At 41.1% G+C, this 23,480-nt stretch overlaps 1 protein-coding gene across 4 annotated transcripts in view; it reads left to right on the top strand.

The window, feature by feature from the left end:
* evi5a (ecotropic viral integration site 5a) overlaps nucleotides 1-23,480 on the top strand; it is a 178,981-nt gene that overhangs the window by 51,046 nt on the left and 104,455 nt on the right. For all 4 annotated transcript variants that reach the window (XM_052010845.1, XM_052010846.1, XM_052010844.1 and 1 more), the window contains 7 exons: nucleotides 2,302-2,526; nucleotides 11,520-11,594; nucleotides 14,657-14,782; nucleotides 15,393-15,536; nucleotides 20,179-20,268; nucleotides 20,376-20,473; nucleotides 20,818-20,878. In XM_052010845.1, the coding sequence (XP_051866805.1) occupies nucleotides 2,302-2,526; nucleotides 11,520-11,594; nucleotides 14,657-14,782; nucleotides 15,393-15,536; nucleotides 20,179-20,268; nucleotides 20,376-20,473; nucleotides 20,818-20,878 (819 nt within the window). The remainder of the gene's footprint in view (nucleotides 1-2,301; nucleotides 2,527-11,519; nucleotides 11,595-14,656; nucleotides 14,783-15,392; nucleotides 15,537-20,178; nucleotides 20,269-20,375; nucleotides 20,474-20,817; nucleotides 20,879-23,480) is intronic.

The following is a 23,480-nucleotide window of genomic DNA, read 5'->3' as shown; positions in this document are numbered from 1 at the left end:
ATATCTTCTGAAAAGATAAGATTCCCTGTATTTATCTTCTCTTTCTCATACCAAAAGATTTCATTTGGGTTGCTCAAATGTAATTTGCCTTTAACACATCTGTGCTGGCTTGCCTTTATTAACTTAAGCTTCTCCAAGCACCTATTTTTCTCCTGATTATTGTTTCTGAAATCTTTCCCACTGCCAAAGTTAAACATGACAGGTTAGGGATGTCCATTCAAACATTTTTGAACAAGTGCTTTGAACAACCTTTGCCATTTTCAGTCCTCTGGCCTTTCCCCTTAGAGTCATGGAGTTGTTCATGTCCTTCAATCTAGGCAACACACGTTTATTAGCGGAGGACTGGATGATTATGACAAGCGCTTTTGTGATCTCCACCCTTGGATCCCATCCAGACCAGGTGAATTGTTAACCTTAAATCTAGCCAGCCTTTCTAGTAACACCTCCATCGGCCTTCTCCTCGCCTCCTATCACCACTGTAGTAAAACTCTGATAATTTGGTACCCGCTGGACTAGCAGATTTTCTGGATATTTTTTTTTCAACAGGCTGTCCTCACCCAACTTGTGGACACTATATAAGAATGAGCTCCCATATTACTGAATTCAAAAGTCTGACGTAGATGCATATGCTCGTTCCTACGAAAGTCTGAACTAGTTTCCTCTCTTCACTTTTAGTAATTTTCCTTTCTTATTAATCTTTGTATGCTTTCAATTCTATTCATTTCAATACTGTGGAGGTATGGATACCATACTGAGTGATTTTTGTGTATGTTCCAACTTATAGACAAAATTGACAAGGATGTGTGTAAAAACAGAACCTGTTTATTACCCATGGATGGCCTGTATATGAACACACCTTTAATTTGCCTTTTGTTGAGATGTTACACAGTAGTATAATAAATTTTCCAGTGGGCTAGATGAGTTTAAAGGGAGTGTGGGAAATGGCACTCCTGTGAGTTTCAAAGGAGTGTGTGAACAGAGCCCCATTGAGTTTAAAGGGAGTGTGGGATACAGGGTTCCAGTGGGCTGACCATTGTGATGCCCAAACAATGGGATAGCAGATTTTTGAAGTTATACTGTGCTTCCCCTTCCTACTCAGATTTTGGCGGCATCCTCTTCCTTGATCCAACAACTCCTCCTCCTCCTGGTCTGAAGAGAATGGTCAAGCAAATTCTCTTAAGTACATTTCATGAAAGACGCTCCTCCTTTTCCTGTTACTCTAAAATTATTTCAGTCATTATTGGGGTAATTAAAGTCCCTTAATGTCATAGTTATATCGTGTTTGCACATTCTTCCTTGTCTTTTGAACAAATGGACCCTGAACAGGTCTGCAGGTTTAGTGAATTATTGCACAGAGGTCTCCAACCAGAATGTGACTGGACCTTGAGCCATAGCCTCTTATCATCAGATTTGAATACACTGACACACAGATCAAGAGGTGTGCAGGAGTTTAGACTACTTGAGGGGCAAATTTAAATGCACATATGATACACATCTGTGCATATTCATAATATACTAAATGGTGGGTGGGGTGGATGTGCAGCAGGTGGGGAAATGCTGATTTGCACATGCATCTGTTGATATGTTACCTATTTGGAGAATTGACTGATATACTAACTAACAATGGGCACTATAATGCACTCTGACTTGTTTCACCGGTGACTTGGCATGCAAATATTCTGTAATTGATATTGATAAAAAATTAATCATAATTCAGAGGGGAACTTAATGACTCAAATTTTGAAAGACAGTACAAGAACAGAGTGAAACTCTTTCTTAGCTTTACATTCCTTGCCCTGTGACTGCATTAAATGTGTTGAAAGGCCCAATACCTTTGGGATAAAATTTAAAAAGGTAAAAGTAAGTGAAACCTGTTTTCTTGTATTAAGTGATTTGCCTAACCAGACAGTGTCAGAAGTATTAGAATATCATAGTTCTGTGTCAATGTAAGCAGGCATCTTAGCTCCAAATTGCCGCCAACCTTGTTAATGTAACCATGACTTCTGCCCAACCTATTTGGAAGTGCATTTTACTAGTTCTCTTCATCAAATTCCTGGCTTTGTCATATCTTTAAAAGATTAAATTCTTTACTAACTTGTTATGTGCAATAAACCTATCCCAGAAACCATAAACATCACTTCAGTGATGTTTTTAGGGGTCGCACAAAGATTCTAATATTAATGGACTTGTTGGTTAGTCATGCATTATATATGGGGTTTCAGTAACACCTGTTAATATAAGGGAACAATAATTTGCAATTGAAATAAACAGTTGTTTTGACACTATTTCTGTACATTTCAGGAGCTTGTTCGAAAAGGGATTCCTCATCATTTCCGGGCTATTGTATGGCAACTCCTATGCAATGCACAAAATATGCCCATCAAAGATCAATATTCAGAGCTTTTGAAGATGACCTCACCATGTGAAAAACTTATAAGAAGAGATATTGCAAGAACGTATCCAGAACATGAATTTTTTAAAGAGAAAGACAGTCTAGGGCAAGAAGTTTTATTTAATGTGATGAAGGTAAATCTATCATTGCATTTCATTACTTTAGATGTGCAGCCTCTTTATTTCAAAAGTTTATAATCTGAACAAGAGTAAGAAGTATCAGCGTGATGTCATTGGAAAACTCCGTAGGTTGAAATTATTTTCACTGTCAAATTTAATAAGGTGCACTTGGATGCAAGTGAAGCTCCCTCTGTGTTGCTCTCAGTGCGATTACCAGCTTAATTACCAGCTGAACCGTTGGTTAGGATCTTTGAGTCCTTGTTGTCAAAGGGGATGGTACCGGAGGATTGGAGGGTGGCAAATGTTGTCCCCTTATTCAAAAAAGGTAGTAAGGATAGTCCAGGGAATTACAGACCGGTGAGCCTTACGTCTGTGGTGGGTAAGCTGTTGGAAAGGATTCTAAGAGATAGGATCTATGAGCATTTGGAGAAACATGGACTGATTAGGGACAGCCAGCATGGCTTTGTGAAGGGAAGATCTTGCCTCACAAGCCTGATAGGGTTCTTTGAGGAGGTGACCAGGAAGATTGATGAGGGTAGTGTAGTGGATGTGGTCTACATGGATTTTAGTGAGGCGTTTGACAAGGTTCCGCATGGTAGGCTTCTTCAGAAGGTCAGAGGCCAAGGGATCCGGGGAAGCTTGGCCGTGTGGATTCAAAATTGGCTTGCCTGTAGAAAGCAGAGGGTTGTGGTGGAGGGAGTGCATTCGGATTGGAGGGCTGGGACTAGTGGTGTCCCGCAGGGATCGGTTCTGGGACCTCTACTTCTTGTGATATTTATTAGCAACTTAGATGAGGGGCTGGAAGGCTGGGTTAGCAAGTTTGCAGATGACACAAAGATTGGTGGTGTTGTGGATAGTGTGGAGGGCTGTAGAAGCTTGCAGAGGGATGTTGACAGAATGCGGAGCTGGGCTGACAAGTGGCAGATGGAGTTCAATCCAGAGAAGTGTGAGGTAGTACACTTCGGAAGGACAAACTCCAAGGCGGAGTACAAGGTAAATGGCAGGATTCTGGGCAGTGTAGAGGAGCAGAGGGATCATATCCACAGATCACTGAAAGTTGCCTCGCTGGTGGATAGGGTAGTTGAGAAAGCTTATGGGATGTTAGCTTTCAGAAGTCGGGGGATTGAGTTTAAGAGCCGCGAAGTGATGATGCAGCTTTACAAAACTCTGGTTAGGCCACATTTAGAGTACTGTGTCCAGTTCTGATCGCCTCGTTATAGGAAGGATGCGGAGGAGTTGGAAGGGGTGCAGAGGAGATTTACCAGGATGCTGCCTGGATTGGAGAGTATGGATTATGAGGAGAGACTAAAGGAGCTGAGGGAAGGAGGATGAGGGGAGACATGATAGAGGTATACAAGATATTGAGAGGAATAGATAGAGTGGACAGCCAGCGCCTCTTTCCCAGGGCGCCAATGCTCAAAACAAGAGGACATGGCTTTAAGGTATTGGGTGGGAAGTTCAAGGGTGATGTCAGAGGGAGGTTTTTCACCCAGAGAGTGGCTGGTGCATGGAATGCGCTGCCTGGGGTGGTGGTGGAGGCTGATACATTGGACAAGTTCAAGAGATTGTTAGATAAGCATATGGTGGAATTTAAGTTCAAACCACACCTAAGACTATCTAACCCCTTCCTCCCTCATATCCCTCTATGAGGGAGGAAGGGGTTAGATAGTCTTAGGTGTGGTTTGAAGGGCGGTACAATATGGTGGGCCGAAGGACCTGTATTGTGCTGTATTGTTCTATTGTTCTATGGTTCTATGGTTAATGCCAAATTGTTGGTGCCTGTGTGTTATTGACTGATGCCCATCAAAAACCACGTTGTAACTCCACATTTAATTTGCCTGACATCCTTATGGCTAAATGAGCTTGGAAGACTTGTAATCCAGCATACATTTTTGGATTTAAACCTTGGCCCTGTATTAAATGATTGACAACACAATACTTGGTCTTTTTAAAAAGGGAAAGTGAGATGGGGAATGAAGTATGATATATTCTTCATAAAAAAATGTGGCAATAACATGATGAGTTCTGATTGTCTTTTAATTGGCATCTTTTTGGTTCATCAGCAAGCCTCAAGAATCTGGCAATATTTAAAGTTTTCTTTTGTGTTTTAGTTATTAGCTTATGTGATTAAAAATCTTCACAAAAATGTTATCTTACTAGGTTTCTTTCAAGGTGATTGGTTAACTCCATATGGTTGATACCAAAGTCAGTGACCAGGTTGACGCATTTTAAAGTTCACCTTCTCTAAAATATTAAAATTTCGAAGAAATTGGTTCTTGGTAGCTTTGGAATAGCCATCTTGAGGTCAATATAGGGACAACCTCTGAACTCCTTCACCTTCCCAAGTTATATACCCTACTTGATTTTTTTTGTCAAATTGATTGCCAGACAAGTTGTAAAAGCAGAAGAGTTCTGAAGTGGGTAGCTGTTTTGCTGTTGCCTATTTTGTGTCCCACAGAAGTTGAATTCTCTCTTTGTGTAGAAATTTTCCCGTTATGAAGTGAACTTCTGTCCAATTCATGATCACGAATTTAGTTGTCTTGTGAAAACTTCTTTAGTTTTTTTCTGAGATTCAGGCATCACTGATAAGGCCAGCATTTATTACCCATACCTGACTGCTGTTGAGAAGGTAACGCTGAAACACCGCCTTGAACCCCTGCAATCCATTTGGTTCAAGTAATCTCAAAGTTGTTTGGGAGGAATTTCCAGAGTTGGGAGCTAGTGGTGGTGATGGAATGCTGATATTTTTCCAAGTCAAGATGATGTGCAACTTGGTGGATTTCCCGTGCACCTGAAGCCCTGGTCCTCCTCCTCCTCGGTAAAGGTCATGAGTCTGAGAGTTCTGTCAGAGCAGCCTAGGTGAGAAACTGCCAAGTATTTTGTAGATGGTGCATGTTGCAGCTACTCTGTGCTGTTGTTCAAAGAGAAAAAAAAAGTTTAGTGTGGTGGATGGGGTGCCAATCAAGCAGGTTGCTTTGTCCTAGATATTGTCAATCTTCTTGCATTGTTGGAGGTGAACTCATTCAGGCAAATGGAGTGTTCTGCATCCTAGTCTTGACTTGTGCTTTACAGAGAGTGAAAAGAACACAAGAAAGTTGGAGCAGATGTAGGCCACTTGGCTCCTCTGCCACAGGTCTCAACTCCTCTTCTGCACCAGTTCCGTATATGCTCAATTTTACAATCTTTTAAAAATGTATTTACCTTTACTTAAAACATCTCCAGTAATCTAGCCTCTACAACCCTCCAGGGTAAAGAATTTCAGCAATTCATCACCCTCTCTGAGAAAAAATTTTGATACACCAGTTTTAAATGACCAGCCCCCACCTTTTACCTTTGTCCCCTTGTTCGAGACTCTCCCATTCATCTCCCCTGTCGTGTTCCCTTAGGATCTTGTGTGTTTCAGTGAAATCGCTCCTCATTCTTCTAAACTCCAAAGAATACAGATGAACCTTCTTTAGAAAGGAGAATCCTTTTATCCCATGAATTATCCTGCTGAATCTTTTTTTGGACCAACTCCAATACTGCTGTATCCTTTCTTTAAATAAGGCGGACCAAAATTATAAACCGTTCTGCAGGTGTAGCCTTACCAACACCCTGTACAATTTAACAATAAGTATTTATTTCTAAACTCCAACCCACTTGCAATAACGGCCAATATGCTACTTGCCTCCTTAACTAGTTGTTGTGCCTGTTAGTTTTTTGTGATTCATGCATTTGAAAACCTAGTTCTGTGTAATTCACTCATTTGCAATCTTTCCTAATTTAGATAATAGTCTGCCTTTTGATTCCACTTTCTGAAGGGCATGACCTCACACTTTCCTACATTTTGCTAATTTTTTGCCCTTCCTATCTTTTTCTTGCAGAATCATATTCTCATTGCAATATGCCCTTGCTCTTATTTTCATGTCATCGTACTGTCCTCTTCTACAGGTTATGAATGTAAATAGTAAATAATTGAGGACTAAGAGCTGATCCCTGGGGCACATTACTAATTACATCCTTCCAGTTTGAAAAGCCCCATTTATTCCAACTCTCTGTCTTCTATGTTATAACTAATCTTCAGTCTATGCTAATGTACTTCCCCCAACACCATGAGCATGCCTTTTGGAAATTCAAATACATTACTTGTACAGAGCCTCCTTCATCAACTCTGCTTGTTACATCCTCAAAGAATTCAAGTAAATTTGTCATGCAAGATTTACCTCTCAGGAAACCATGTTCATTTATATTAAACTTTTCTAAATGATTAGCTATTTCTTCTTTGATTATTGACTCCAGTTTATTGAGAGTTGGAGATCAATATGCAGATTATAATCACCCCTGATAATTCCCTTCATACAAGCCTTTGATATCTCCCCATTTGTGCTTTTTTATTTCGAGAGGCAACACTAAAGACTGCTTCCACCGTTGGCACTTCTCCCTTGCTGCTCATTGTTCCCACTGAAAGCAACTCCACATCACTATCCACTGTATTACTCCTTAGAACTGTCCTGAAACCTTCCTTGATTAACAACACTACCCCACCTCTCTTTTTTGTCCAATTTTTTTGAACATTAAATGAGTTGGAATATTGAGTTCCCTCTCCTACTTACCATACAGTTATGTCTCTGTCACAGCTATTAAGTTGTACTTGTATGTCACTATTAGTGCAGTCAACTCATCTATCTCGTTACATTCAGGTAAAGGGCTTTAAGCTTAGACTTCCTACAGGTTTTACTTGCTCCAGATTCAATTTCAGCTGCACAGTTTTCCTTATTTTCTACCCCATTTCTGCCACAGTTTAGAATTGGAATTGGTTTATTATTGTCACTTGTACCGAAGTGCAGTGAAAAACTTGTCTTGCATACTGTTCATACAGATCAATTCATTCCAGAGTGCATTAAAGTAGCACAAGGTAAAACAATACAGAATGCAGAGTAAAGTGTCACAACTACAGAGAAAGTGCAGTACAGGCACAAGGTCATAACGAGGTAGATAGCGAGGTCAAGAGTCCATCTTATCGTACTAGGGAACCATTCAATAGTCTTATCATTGCGGGATAGAGCTGTCCTTGAACCTGGTGGTACGTGCTTCAGCTTTTGTATCTTCTTCCTGATGGGAGAGGGGAGAAGAGAGAATGTTCCTGGTGGGTGGGGTCTTTGATTATGCTGGCTGCTTCACCAAGGCAGTGAGAGGTATAGACAGAGTCCATGGAGGGGAGGCTGGTTTCTGTGATGTTTCTTGCAGTCCCAGGCAGAGCAGTTGCCATGCCAAGCCGCGATGCATCCAGATAGGATGCTTTTCTATGGTGCATTGATAGAAGTTGATGAATGTCAAGGGGGACATGCCAGACAACTTTGGCCTCCTGTGGAAGTAGAGGTGCTGGTGAGCTTTCTTGGCTGTGGCGTCTACGTGGTTGGACCAGGACAGTCTATTGGTGATGTTCGCTACTAGGAACTTGAAGCTCCCAACCCTCTCAACCTCAGCACCATTGATGTAGACAGGTGCATGTGTGCCACCTCCCTTCCTGAAGTTGATGACCAGCTCTCTTACTTTGCTGACATTGAGGGAAAGGTTGTTGTAAGAACACCATGTCACTAAGCTCTATATCTCCTTCCTGTACTCTGACATCATTATTTGAGATACGGCCCACTACAGTGGTATCATCTGCAAACTTGTAGATGGTGTTAGAGCAGAATCTGGCCATGCAGTCATGAGTATATAAGGAGTAGAATGGGGGGCTGAGGACTCAGCCTTGTGGGGCACCAGTGTTGAGAATAATCGTGCCAGAGGTGTTGCTGCCTATCCTTACTGATTGCCGTCTTTTGGTCAGGAAATCATGGACCAGTTGCAGAGGGGGATGTTGAGTCCCAGGTCTCAGTGATGAGTTTGCTTGTAATTATAGTATTGAAGGCGGAGCTGTAGTCAAAAAACAATACTCTAACGTAGGTGTCTTTACTGTCCAGATGCTCCAGAGATGAGTGTAAGGCCAGGGAGATGGTGTCCGCTACAGACTTGTTTCGACAGTAGGCAAATTGCAGTGGGTCAAAGTTTTGTGGGAGGCTGGAGTTGATGCATGCCATGACCAGCCTCTCAAGGCACTTCATGATAGTGGATGTCAGAGCCACTGGGCGGTAGGCATGTTACCTTGTTTTTCTTAGGTTTGATTTTCATTCTCCCCCTCATATCCTCACTATCCACTGCTCTCTCTCTTCTTTTTGATTTATTAAATCAAAGGCTTTAGCAATGCCAGGAAGTGAGCCAGATGTCATGGGTTACCCATCCTCTCACCAGCCATCAAGGTTGCAGTATTTAATTGGCTGCTTCAGTTGGTGGTTAAGGTGACCCCCAGGATGTTGATGCTGGCAGAGTTATTGGTAGTACTGTCACTGAATGTCAGGGATAAATTTTTGAAAGATCAGGAAAATGGAGAACTGGCACAGAATGATGGAGTAGGTTTGAGGGGCCAAGAGCCCTACTCCTATTTCTATTTTCTTGTGTTCCTTTGTGGGTAGTTTGACTCTCTGAGGGAAAATAGTCACTGTCTGCACTTGTACATACAGTGGCATGCAAAAGTTTGGGCACCCCTGCTCAAAATTTCTGTTACTGTGAATAGTTAAGTGAGTAGAAGATGAACTGATCTCCAGAAGTCATAAAGTTAAAGATGAAACATTCTTTTCAACATTTTAAGCAAGATTTGTGTATTATTTTTGTTTTGTACAATTTTAGAGTGAAAAAAGGAAAGGAGCACCATGCAAAAGTTTGGGCACCCCAAGAGATTTGAGCTTTCAGATAACTTTTACCAGGGTCTCAGACCTTGATTAGCTTTTTAGGGCTATGGCTTGTTCATAGTCATCGTTAGGAAAGGCCAGGTGATACAAATTTCAAAGCTTTATAAATACCCTGACTCCTCAAACCTTGTCCCAACAATCAGCATCCAAGGGCTCCTCTAAGCAGCTGCCTAGCACTCTGAAAATTAAAATAAATGATGCCTACAAAGCAGGAGAAGGCTATAAGAAGATAGCAAAGTGTTTTCACGTAGCCGTTTCCTCAGTTCGTAATGTAATTAAGAAATGGCAGTTAACAGGAACGGTGGAGGTCAAGTTGAGGTCTGGAAGACCAAGAAAACTTTCCAAGAGAACTGCTCGTAGGATCGCTAGAAAGTCAAATCAAAACCCCCGTTTGACTGTAAAAGACCTTCAGGAAGATTTAGCAGACTCTGGAGTGGTGGTGCACTGTTCTACTGTGCAGCGACACCTGCACAAATATGACCTTCATGGAAGAGTCATCAGAAGAAAACTTTTCCTGCGTCCTCACCACAAAATTCAGCATCAGAAGTTTGCAAAGGAACATCTAAACAAGCCTGATGCATTTTGGAAACAAGTCCTGTGGACTGATGAAGTTAAAATAGAACTTTTTGGCCGCAATGAACAAAGGTATGTTTGGACAAGAAAGGGTGCAGAATTTCATGGAAAGAACATCTCTCCAACTGTTAAGCACGGGGGTGGATCGATCATGCTTTGGGCTTGTGTTGCAGCCAGTGGCACGGGGAACATTTAACTGGTAGAGGGAAGAATGAATTCAATTAAATACCAGCAAATTCTGGAAGCAAACATCACACCGTCTGTAAAAAAAAAGCTGAAGATGAAAAGAGGATGGCTTCTACAACAGGATAATGATCCTAAACACACCTCAAAATCCACAATGGACTACATCAAGAGGCACAAGCTGAAGGTTTTGCCATGGCCCTCACAGTCCCCTGACCTAAACATCATCAAAAATCTGTGGATAGACCTCAAAAGAGCAGTGCATGCAAGACGGCCCAAGAATCTCACAGAACTAGAAGCCTTTTGCAAGGAAGAATGGGTGAAAATCCTCCAAACAAGAATCGAAAGACTCTTAGCTGGCTACAGATAGAGCTTACAAGGTGTGATAATTGCCAAAGGGGGTGTTACTAAGTACTGACCATGCAGGGTGCCCAAACTTTTGCTTTGGGCCCTTTTCTTTTTTTGTTATATTGAAACTGTAAAAGATAGAAATAAAAAAGTAATCTTGCTTAAAATATTAACAAAGTATTAAAGAATATTAACTTTATGCCTTTTGGAAATCAGGTCATCTTTTACTCGCTTAGCTATTCACAGTAACAAATTTTAACCGGGGCACCCAAACTTTTGCATGCCGCTGTATATACAAACATGTGCAGTATTCCAAGGGCTCTGCCCTGAGGAACTCTAGCAATATTGTCCGGGATATGGCTGATCTGATTGTAATGTTAATTCTGCATTATCCTCTACCTGTGGTAACTTGGAGGAGTTGTGATTTTATATTTGTCATTAATGATGTCATATTTGGATTACTGTGCTCAGTGTTGGTCTCCTCAATTAAGAAACATTGTTAATGAAAAGGTTTAGTGGACTAATACCTGGAATAGGCAGGTGGTCTTACCAAGAGTGGTTGAATAAGTTAGGCTTGTACCTTCTAGAGTAAGAAGCATGAAACTGTACTTGAGTGAAACAACTAAGATCCTTGGGTGAATGGAGAGGATATGTGGGATAAATAGCTATCTCCCCTCTGTCCAGTCCTGATGAAGGGTCTCAACCCAAAACATCGACTGTCCATTTTCCTCCATAGATCCACTGAGTTCCTCCAGCGCTTTGTGTGTTGCTCAAGTCAAGTCGAATTTATTGTCATATGTACAAGTACATGTATGCACAGATGCAATGAAAAACTTACTTGTACCTGATACTTTTATGAGCAATTAGGAATTGAACAGAATAAGGTAATACCTGACTAAAGTACATCTGATAGCAACCTTGTAGAAATGTACAATGTAGGTTTACTTAAGCACTGTTGAATCATTTCTTTAGTCACTGATGCTGTTAATTGGACTTGATTTTTAAGTGGAGGGTAACAAAATATTCTACAATTTCTTGGATCATGTTTGTAGTATGCAGTATAGTGGGTTTTCTAAACAGTTATTTTACAAAATGTATTAATGGTTAACTTTAAATATAATTTTTTTCTTGCAGGCCTATTCACTTGTAGATCGTGAAGTTGGTTATTGCCAAGGGAGTGCTTTTATAGTTGGGCTTCTTCTTATGCAGGTATTTTACTTTTAAATTTAAGAAGCCACCCTGTGGAATTGCTGTGCTTATTTGTCTGAGCTTTTTGGTCCTGGTATGATTGTCAAGACAACAGCATTGCAGCTGTTGTTTCATGTTGTCATTATTCAGTGAGCTCATAGTAAATAATTTAGAATTCACAATAAAGTTTTGGAGTATGTAATCTAGTTCTCCAGAAATGTTTAAAATTTGCAGGTGATCAAGTACTAACTGTATTCTGTGATCATCCACATCTAAAGGAAGTGGACAGAAGCTTTGGAAAACAGGCAATAATGGGACTAAAGAAAACTGGTGCTCCTTTTGTCCACCAGGTGCTCCAAACACAATGAAACGTGGTGGAAGTTTTAATATTTGTTGAATCACATCTGCCTTTTGATCTCATGGATCAACATCACTCCTTTACTCCCTTTATGGACTGGGGTTTCCAATTATATGTTCACTGCCTTTATTCTCAGTTTCATGAGATTTGGAGCTCATAGGATTCTTAGTTATCAAGAAAAAGATCTGTCTCCTGCTTTCTCCGTTCTCATAACCCACCAGTCACTTCCCATGCCCCAGTCCCTTCGGCCCATGATATCTGTGCTGGCCTTGATGCCAATTTAAACTGCACATCTGCCTGCACGTGGTCTTTATCCCTCCATTCCTTGCCTGTTCATTTGTCAGTCTAAATGCTCTTGAAGTTGATATCCTATCTGCTTCCACCAATTCCCCTGGCAGCATGCTCCAGGCACCTAACACTATTTTTTTTAAATACTTGCCTCGTAAATCTCCTTTGAACTTCCCCCTCTCACCTTAAACCTATGTTCTCTAGTATTTGACATTTCCACCCTGGGAAAAGACTCTATCTACCCTATCTATGCCTCTCATAATTTTATAAACTTCTATCAGGTCTTCCCTCAGCCTCCAAAGCTTCACCGAAAACAAGTTTGTCCAACTTCTCCTTGTAGCTAATACTCTCAAATACAGGCAACATCTTGGTGAACCTCTTCTGCACCTTCTCCAAACCCTCCCCATCCTTCCTGTAATGGGGCAACCAGAACTGCACACAATACCCCAAGTGCGGCCTAACCAAAGTTTTACACAGCTGTAATGTAACTCTTGTACTCAAGACTTCAACCTATGAAGAGAAGTATGCCATGCGCTGCCTTCACCAACCTATCTACTTGTGTTGCCACTTTCAGGGAGCTATGGACTTGCACCCCAAGATCCATCTGTACCTTAGTGCTCCTAAGGGTCCTGCCATTTACTGTATACATTCCTCTTGCATTTGACTTCCTGAACTGCCTCACCTCACTCTTGTCCAGATTAAACACCACCTGGCAATTCTCTGGCCATATTTCCAACCAGTCTATATCCTGCTGAGTCCTTTGACAACTTTCCTCACTTTCTGCCAATTTTTGTGTATTCTGCGTACTTGCTAATGAGCCTAACTACATTTTTGCTAATAAATCACAAACAGAGGTCCCAACATTGATCTGTGCAGAACATCGATGGTCGCAGATCTCATTCAGGATAACACCCCTCCACCACTGCCCTCTGTCCTCGATGGCCGAGCCAGTTTTGAATCCAGTCTGCTAAGTCTCCGTGGATCCCATGTGCCTTAATCTTCTGGATCAGCCTACCATGAGGGACCTTGTTGATAGCTTTACTGAAGTCCATGTATTCAACATCCACTGCCGTACCTCATCAATCATTTTCGTCACCTTTTTGAATAAACTCAATCAAGTATGTCAGACCTCCCCTGTGCAAAGCCATGCTGACTATCCCTAACTAGTCTATGCTTCTCCAGATGTGTGTAGATCCTGTCTAAGGATCTTCAGTAATTTCCCTATCACTGATGTATGACTCACCAACCTATAACTTCCTGGTTTGTCCCTATTGCCCTACTTAAACCAAGGAACAATATTGGCTACTCTCCATTTCTCTGGGACCTTACCTGTGGCTAAAGAGGATACAACAAGAGGACCCCTGCAAACTCCTCTCTTGCCTCTCAATAACCTGAGATGGATTCCATCAGGCCCTGGGGACTTAGAAACCTTAATCTTTTTCAAAAGTCCCAACACCACCACCACCACCTTAATATCAGCATGCCCTAGAATGTCAGCATACTCCTCCTTGATCTTGTTATCATAGAACATATAGAACATAGAACAGTACAGCACAGAACAGGCTCTTCAGCCCACAATGTTGTGCCGACATAGCTAATCCCTCCCACCTACAGAATGCCCATATCCCTCTATTTTCCTTTCATTCATGTGCCCATCCAAGCCCCTCTTAAAAGCCCCCAATGAATTTGTCTCCACCACCCTATCAGGCAATGCATTCTAGGCATCCACCATTCTCTGAGAGAAATCATAGAGTAATACAGCATGGAAGCAGGCCCTTTGGCCCAACTGGTCCATGCCGACCACAACATCCTCCCTGCAGGTCCCAGTTGTCCATGTTCACCCCATAACCCTCTGAGACCCTCCCCTCCATGTACCCATTCAAATGCCTCTTAGATGTTGCAATTGTACCCACCTCAACCACTTCCTCTGGTAGCTCATTCCAGGTACTCACTACCCGCTTGGGTCTCTTTTAAATCTCTTTTATCTTGTATCTGTGCCCTCTAGTTGTGGACTCTCCAACCCTGGGGAAAAGACTATGACCGTCCACCTTATCCATACCCCTCATGATTTTATGAAATAATATGAGGTCACCCCTCATTCTCATACACTCCAAGGAATAAAGATCCAGTGTTGCCAAACTCTCCCTATAATTCAGGCCCTCTAGTCCAGGCAGCATCCTCATAAATCTCTCTGCACCCTCTCCATCTTGACAATGTCTTTCCTATAACAGGGTGACCAAAACTGTACACAATATTCCAAATTCCAATAGCTTTGCTAATTACTTGCTATATCTCTAGGCTGACTTTGTATGTCATGTACTGAGAACACTAGATCCCTTGTACCTCAACATTATGTTGTTTCGCTGATAGTTACCAATGAACTTTAATGATAATGAATCCTTCTAGTCTTAATGCATGTTTATTTTTCCCTGTGAAGATGCCAGAGGAGGAAGCATTTTGTGTTTTTGTGAAGCTAATGCAAGACTATAGACTCCGAGAGCTATTCAAACCTAGTATGGCTGAGCTAGGCCTCTGTATGTACCAATTTGAATGGATGATACAGGTGAGAGGAAAAATGGATATATTTAGGAACTGCATTTTTAGAAAATGTTGCTACAAACTAATTAACTGTGAATTATTTTAGTCTATGGATTACTGGTAGATGTTTGGGATCTTAATTCATTTGTTTGAATCTATCAAAATTAAAGACTAGATTCCCCATTTGTTTCCCATTTGCCATGCCTTGCAAATCATCAATTATTACAATACCTGTATAAATTAATAGAAAAAGAATATAATACTTTAATCTGTATTGGCTGTGTGACTAGATGGCCTCTTTGCAAAAAGACAAGGGTTTGCAAAAGAATATTTCTTTCAATTGGGAAAATGCTCAGGAATGACGAAAGGACTTGATTATTACCAACAACAAATTTGCACTAGTGTCCCAAGTAGTTTCATTAAAGATGCAACTACTTTTGAGGAGTTACATTTACTTGATACTTTGTGGAATGTTTCTCAGTAGCAGCAAAATAGAAATAAACCCATACTGCAAATCCACCATAAAAAGTTAAAACAAAGCCAGTCTGCTATTAGATGTTTGTATGTGTAATTCAAGTTATATAATACACTGTGCCATTTCAGATTCTGTTAATTGGCTTGTTTTCTCTACACAGGAACAGCTACCGGAACTTTATGTGCACTTCCAATCCCAGAGTTTTCACACATCCATGTACTCTTCCTCCTGGTTCCTAACTATCTTTCTGACTACATTTCCATTACCAGTCGCCACAAGATTATTTGACATTTTCATGTCAGAGGTATGTCAAAGCCGACCTGCACTTCTGGAAAGAATCAGACAACAGCAGAACCAAAGAACTTACGATAAATGCTTTATTAGATTTCGCTAGCGGGAGTGGGAAAATAAAGAGACAGAGTAAACCATGTAACTCTATATCGAAACCCACTCAAAGAAGGCTCGGCTACAGCGTATTTTTATACCCTTTTTCGTGGGAAAGCTAGGTGAGAAACTACTCTTACACAGGCAATTGTTTACATAAAGTTTCGAACATAACAAGATATAGGTAAAAAAGAAACTACTACTTCCCACTTGCACCTGCTATTAAAACTAGACATAACTAAATCACACCATAATGAGATCATTCTTTACTTTGAAAATCCTTTCACAGTGAGAACCATACTAAAAAGCATACTATTAACCCTTACACTGCTGGTCGTTAACCCTTGCATTCCCAGCTATCTTTCACATTCCCTCCTCTTTATCATTCTATGATAAACAATCCTATAAAGCAAGTGACCGAGTACAATACTGTACTGTATGAACCAGGTTACGGCTCCATCAATCAGACAGTCCTTTAAATCCTCACGAGCTGAAGTTAGAAGATGATTTCTCTGTAGACAATCATGATCAGGCTCCGAGATCTCTGAAGGTGGCTCATATGGAGACGCAGACCAGACCTCGTCAGGAATTTCCGTCTTAATCCTGTGACCGATGGTGTTTCAATATGCCGAAAACTTCCTGAGCCGTCGTCCAATATGTCAACACACCTTGAGGGAACTCCTGCTTAGTAGTCAAATTAGGATCAGCAAGATTCACCAAGTGTTAAAACACCGAGTTCCTTAGCCGTATGTCCCTTATTAACAGTAAGTGTAACATGTGGATGGATTAATCCCGTTTGCTTCCATATCATCTCTGGCACTTCCGCAATCAGGGCTGTTCCCTGCCGTCCCTCAACTTTCCCTGTCAAGCGTACATTAACCGTGTGTCCTTCATTCGCCTCGTAGAAATGCTCTTTCTCCCAATCATGACCAGTGGGATCATAGCACAGGGTGACATAAGGGTTAGGCAGGCCAGAAAAGAGTGGCTCTGGGGGAAGGTCTACTGACCACCATTGGGGAGGGCTGACTGCCATAAGGACTTGTGGCTGTACACAGGGTGAACTCACATAGAGCCCCCTATCGGTGCACAATATTTCCACTCCAAGTCCCTTGAGCAAGTCCCTTCCAGCCAAATTGAAACCCAGATTTGCTGCGATAGTGAAAGGTAGCATATGGGTAGCATAATCATAAGTTACTTGTAAAGGTGCTGTAGTTGGATAGTCTTTGAGATTACCTTCCAGTCCAGACATTCGAACAATACGAGTAGTTACAGGGAATCCATATTCTTCCACGAGTTCCTGATCCAGGGTGGACAAGGTTTCCCCTGTATCAATCAAAAATGGAAGAGAGACTCCCTGCACATTCATCATCACAATGGGCTCTTCACTCCTTCCTTTTGCTATGAGTGGCAGAGCCCTTCCTTCGACCTCGAGTCATTGTCTGAAAGGATTGTTAGTGGTGAAGGGTGCCCTCCTTCTCTCATACCTGCCGTCCATATTCTCCTGGTAATTAAAGGGACGTTCATGTCGCCAATGTACTTCTCTACCACAATTAAAGCAGACATCCCTGCGTGGTAGTGGTGGTCTATAAAAGACATTAGGGCAACCCTGAGGTCTCTGACCCCGCCCCCATGGCCTTCTCCTTCCTTGCTGATAGGACCTTTGGAGGAGAATCTGTGCTGGTCCTTCCAGAGGGCCACCAATACTGGGGTATGAACAATCATCCCAATTATCTGCCATTGGTGCACGTAGGGGGAATCTCATACTTCACACGGGGTTTAGCCGAGGACCCAGTTTCCTCTTTATTGTTGGACCAAAAAGCCAGCACTGCCCTGCGGGATTGTTCCCTTGTATTATCACACCAGTCCAGGTTAGTCTTTACTAATGATGCTGTTTTCTCTGGGAGACACTGCATTAAAATCATATTAAATGTGCAGATGGCTGTCCATTATTGTATGCCTGATCTCCAGCATATGTCTGATATGCTGTAGTAAAGCGTTCGCAAAATTCCTGGGCTGTCTCTTTAGGAGTAGGTTTACATTCCAGAACCTTACTCATGTCAATTGGTCGATTTAAGCTCTCCGAGAGAGCTGTTAACATGATAGTAACTTGTTGATTCAGATTACCATTTTTCTGATCTAAATCTTCATATGTATCAATAGGATTTCACCCCTCCTGCAGGAAGCAGCATTGCTGCTTTCCACTTAATATTCTCTTCAGGATTCAGTATAGCATGACAGAGGGAAAAGAGAACTCGTGGTTGTGCCCCATACATGGTCTGGGTAGATTGTATATAATTTACGAATCCAATGGGATCTTTGTTTCTATCTGGGGCATGATAAGCAATTAATAACATCTCTTGAGGTTTCCACGGTGTATAAAGCTCCACAGTGTCTTCCTGGCCCTGAGCACCCGCTCTGGGATTGGGGAGTACTCGAACAGGGTGCATTGTTACCTCAGGGACTTTCTTTCTCGTTGGTCTGGGGGCTACTTCCGCACTGTCAGCTATTGTTTGTATTGCTTGCTCATCCCTGACAGGAGCCTGAGCTTAAGGTAATGGCTTCGGCTGTGCTGGCAGTGCTGGAGTTTGGTAATCTAGGGGTCCCTGAGGGACATACGGGGGGGTGGTCTCGCCCACAAGGAATATTCCAATTCCTCATCCTCATCAGTCTGCAAGAATAGGGTCGCCATGCCTGACAGTGGGTCCCCGTGGTCATTATCAATTTCACTACTTTTGGCCAGTTTTTTAATCAATTGATGCTATACTTTGTTATCTTTATGCTCCTTTTCTTGCTTGTCATACCATTCACGCTCAGCCTTTAAAACCTCCCAGTTTTTTGGTGCACCCTCGTACATAACTCAATCCCTCTTCGACATGCATTATACCTCCTCAGTACATAATGTTCATTAACTATTCAAAGTTAACTTATTAGAACTCAATTTCCAAAAAATCTTACATAATTTGAGAGACAAAAATGACCCAAAAACAACACTTATACATTAAAGTATCACTTTAAAAAACATAAATTTCTACCACAAACTGAAAAGCGCTCTTGAAATTAAAGAGCAGACTTAACATGAAATTGTAAGATAGCATGAAATAAGATAAGACGGAAATTAGAGCCTTAAACAAAAAATTAAATTAAATATCTCCCTTGAGGTCCTTTAAACAGATGACTTAATGCGCACCTTGTACCATCGATCAGTCACTCTTCATTACCTAATTTCTTATTTAAAGCTGCAGCCAATTGTCGAAACTGTTTTTGATGTTCTGGGTGCAGATAACACATCTGCTGCACTGGAGTAGCTCCTCCACTTTTATCAAGAGAATGTCCCATTCTAATTTATGTTTGATGTCCGAATCACAATTTACCCTGGCCTCACTGCCTTGGATCGAATTACAATTTATCCCAGACTATGTTTCCCAAGCAAATAATATTTCAAAATGAACTCTGTAGTACTACTTTATTCTTCCAAACGAACTCATTTACTCTATACGAACTCCAATACCAAATGAACTTTAATTTTGAACGAACTTATACCATACGACCTTATTTATACCAAACAAACTTTAAGTACTTAGATCTCTGCCCCTGTATCACTGTGCCCCAGTGTTACACAAAACAAACTCTTTTTCTTTCACCATACAACTATCTCTTTAAAAAAAACATACTCCTACCTGTGAATCTCTTTATCCTCTGCTGGTTCTTTGGGATTTCGACAGGGGAACCAAATCAACCTCGAATGAGGGACCACAATGTTCCCAGAGGTCAATGTAGGAGTCAGACACAAGGGCTCTGAAGGCGCCTTTTTCTCCAGTTGACCTTCCGAACGCTGTCGGCCACTTACTCAGTCCGGAGGTGTCCAGGTCCCTGTGAAATCCTGCCGACTACGCCAAATGTCAAAGCCAACCCGCGCTTCTGGAAAGAATCAGACAACAGCAGAATCAAAGAACTTACGATAAATGCTTTATTAGATTTCGCTAGTGGGAGTGGGAAAATAAATAGAGAAAACCATGTAACACTAACTCTATACCGAAACCCACTCAAAGAGAGCTCGGCTACAGCGTATTTTTATACCCTTTTTCGTGGGAAAGCTAGTTGAGAAACTACTCTTACACAGGCAATTGTTTACATAAAGTTTCAAACATAACAAGATATAGGTAAAAAAAAACTTCTTCCCACTTGCACCTGCTAGTAAAACTAGACATAACTAAATCACACCATAATGAGATCATTCTTTACCTTGAAAATCCTTTCACAGTGAGAACCATACTAAAAAGCATACTATTAACCCTTACACTGCCAGTCGTTAACCCTTGCGTTCCCAGCTATCTTTCACAGGTAAGTGATTGCATATTGAATAAAATCTAAGTAAGGGAATGTAAATTTTATTAGCTTCATTTTATTACAGTAATCAGAAAATGCAAAACTCGTTTGCTACCAGTTGCTATAGAAGTATGCTGAAAGATTTTTTTTATTATTGGCGCTGGAAAGAAGAGAAGGAAAATGTCTCCTGTCATCATTCTTGTTAAGATTTCACCTTTAATTTTGTATTTTTTCAGGGCCTAGAAATTGTTTTTCGTGTTGGCTTAGCTATACTACAGTCTAATCAGGCAGAATTGATGCAACTTGACATGGAGGGAATGTTACAGGTATTGACGAAGTAAACTTCATTATTTCTGATATTACAAAAAATTCTATTTTACATATTTCTTATAGCTCCATAGCATTAATTGAACCTTCGTAATTTTTTCACCAGCATTTTCAAAAGGTCATTCCACATCAGTTTGACAGTGGTCCTGACAAGTTGATACAAACAGCATATCAAATTAAATACAATGCAAAGAAAATGAAGAAGTAAGTAATGGGTGCAGTTCCATTTAATTTAACAATACAGATCAATCCTATCATTACAAATCGGACAATCATTCAAAACTATCGTTATCCATCACTGCATCTCTTGCCTTGAGTGCATAAAGAGAACTAATGTACAAAACTAGGTAAGTAGTAAAGCTTACCACTTTCTTCCTTCAAGGCGTAGTTTGTTATGTGTATTACCATTGAATAGGACGTTCTTTGAAAAAGGCTTTAGAGTACTACAATATTTAAGGAATTCCATGTTTATCAGAATAATATGGCTTTTTAACTTGCTTAAGATGCTGTGCAATACATATATCACACACGACTGTACTTATTGTCAGGTTGGAAAAGGAATACACTACCATAAAAAATAAAGAGATGGAAGAGCAAGTAGAAATTAAGGTAAGTCACAAAGTAATCATTCAGTGGCTGTAATGCAGATAGAACTCTATGCAAGAATTAAAAAATTACACTTTTTATTGGACCAAAAAACCACCTTTGAGGCATGCACAACGAATTATTGTCTTTGTAACTTTAATGTTCATCCTGATGTGCATTATCATAGATCATAGAACAGTGCAGCACAATACAGGCCCTTTGGCCCACAATGTTGTGCCGACCTTTAAACCTCTCCTAAGACCATCTAATCCCTTCCCCCACATATCTCTCTATTTTAAATTTCTCCATATACTTATCTAACAATCTCTTGAACTTGACCAATGTACCTGCCTCCACCACCACCCCAGGCAGCGCATTCCATGCCCCACCACTCTTTGGGTAAAAAAACCTTGCCCTGATATCTGACTTGAACTTCCCACCCATTACCTTAAAGCCATGCCCTCTTGTATTGAGCAGTGGTGCCCTGGGAAAGAGGTGCTGGCTGTCTACTCTATTTATTCCTCTTAATATCTTGTATACCTCTATCATGTCTCGTCTCATCTTCCTTCTCTCCAAAGAGTAAAGCCCTAGCTCCCTTAGTCTCTCCTCATAATGCATACTCTCCAATCGAGGCAGCATCCTGGTAAATCTCCTCTGCACCCTGTATTCTGCCTTCAAATTTGATCTTCCAAAGTGTATCACTTCACATTTATCAGAGTTGAACTCCATCTGCCACTTCTCAGCCCAGCTCTGCATCCTATCAATGTCCTGTTGTAATCTACAGAAACCTTCTACACTACGTTACCCCGAATTTCTTTCCACTTCACCTGAAAATTCAGTGAGGATGTAAGACTGGATTCCTTCAGGGGTTATGGCTGGTTACTTAATAATGGGAAATGAGAAAATGGCAGATGAAAATACTTCGTATCTGTCTTCAGGGCAGAATGCACTAAATGAAAATATGGAGGCAAAAGGGAGGCAGGAGCTTAAAACAATAACCATCACTAGGGGCAAGTCACAAAATTAAACAATTGCTCTGGACCTGAAAGTTGAAGTTAAGTTTATTGTCATTTGCACAAGTACATGTATTTAGAGGTACAACGAAAAACTTACCGTGGCAGCATCACAGGCACGTAGCATTATAAAGACAACAATCACAAGAAAAACAAGAATTATACAAAATTTATAGAAGAAAGAGCGCAATTAGAACAAAAAACCAACAAAGTCCATTGTAGTGTAAAATGGTTGTAGTGTTGCTGTAGTGATGAGGGTTGTGCAGGTTGGTTCAAGAACCAAAAGGTTGAAGGGAAGTAGCTGTTCTTGAACCTGGTGGTGTGGGACTTCAGGCTTCTGTACCTCCTGCCCGACGGTAGCTGGGAGAAGATGGCATGGCCTGGATGGTGGGGATGGCCTGCATCCTGTGGACTTGGAGAGATAGTGAATTGTTTGTGATGTTCTAAAGTTTCCAAGATTTTGGGAACGTCTCAGCAGACTGGAGAACTGCAAATGTGACATCCCTGTTTAGAAATTTAGGCAGGTTGGAGAGCAGCAAATGTGACCCTGCTATTGAAGAGCAAGAGTGAAAATGGGGAATCACTGCCTTGTTAGACTAACATCAGGAACAAGAAAAATTCTGAAATCGATAAAGAAAGATATCTTGACAAAAAAAATTGTACTGAGCAGAGTTACTGTGGATTTAGGAAAGGGAAGTTGTATTTTCCAAATCTAGCGGAGTCCTTTGAGGATGTAGCTAGTATTGTAAGTAAAGATGAAGCAGTGCATGTGGTGTGTTTGGCTTTTGATCAGGTCCCACACAGGTGATTGGTCCAAAAGATTTAGGGTATGTGGAACTGGGGCAATGTGTTGGCCCCCAATGTGGGTGCTCTTGTACTTGTTAGCATGTAGTTAGCATGTAGGAAAGTTAGCATGTAGGCAGAGCCAAGTAATTTGGAAGATGATGGAATGTTGCCATTATTAGAGTCATAGTCATGCAGCACGGTAGCAGACCCTTCGATCCAATTTGTCCATGCTGACCAAGGGTGTCTTCCTGAGAGTCCCTTTTGCCTGTCTTTGGCCCATATCCCTCTAAATATTTCCTATCCATGTACCTGTCCCAATGTCTTAAGTATTGTAATTGTACGCTCCACTGCCTCTTCATCTGGCAACTTGTTCCATATACCCACCTGCCTTTATGTGGAAAATGTTGACCAACGGATCTCTTTTAAACCTTCCCCTTTTCACCTTAAATCTGTATCCTCTAGTTTAAGATTGCCCTTCCCTGGGAAAAAGAGTGTAACCATTCACCCTGCCATTCACTGTGCAAATCCTGTCTTGGTTTAACTTCCCAAAATACATCACTTTGCACTTGTCTGAGTTAAATTCCATCTGCCATTCTTTTGTCCACTTTCCCAGTTGATCTAGATTCCTTTGTAATCTCAGATAACCACCTTCACTGTCCACTTCAACACCAATTTTGGTGTCAACTTCAGACTTGCTGATCATGCCATCTGCATTCTCATCCAAATCATTAATATGTATGATAAACAATGGGGAACCCAGCATTTGATCCCCATGGTGCACAACTGGTCACAGTTCTCCAATCTGGAAAACAATTCTTTTCTACCAC

This window comes from Pristis pectinata, chromosome 3 (genome assembly GCF_009764475.1).
Source record: "Pristis pectinata isolate sPriPec2 chromosome 3, sPriPec2.1.pri, whole genome shotgun sequence".
NCBI lineage: Eukaryota > Metazoa > Chordata > Chondrichthyes > Rhinopristiformes > Pristidae > Pristis > Pristis pectinata.
This window is presented reverse-complemented; position numbering and strand designations above follow the sequence as displayed.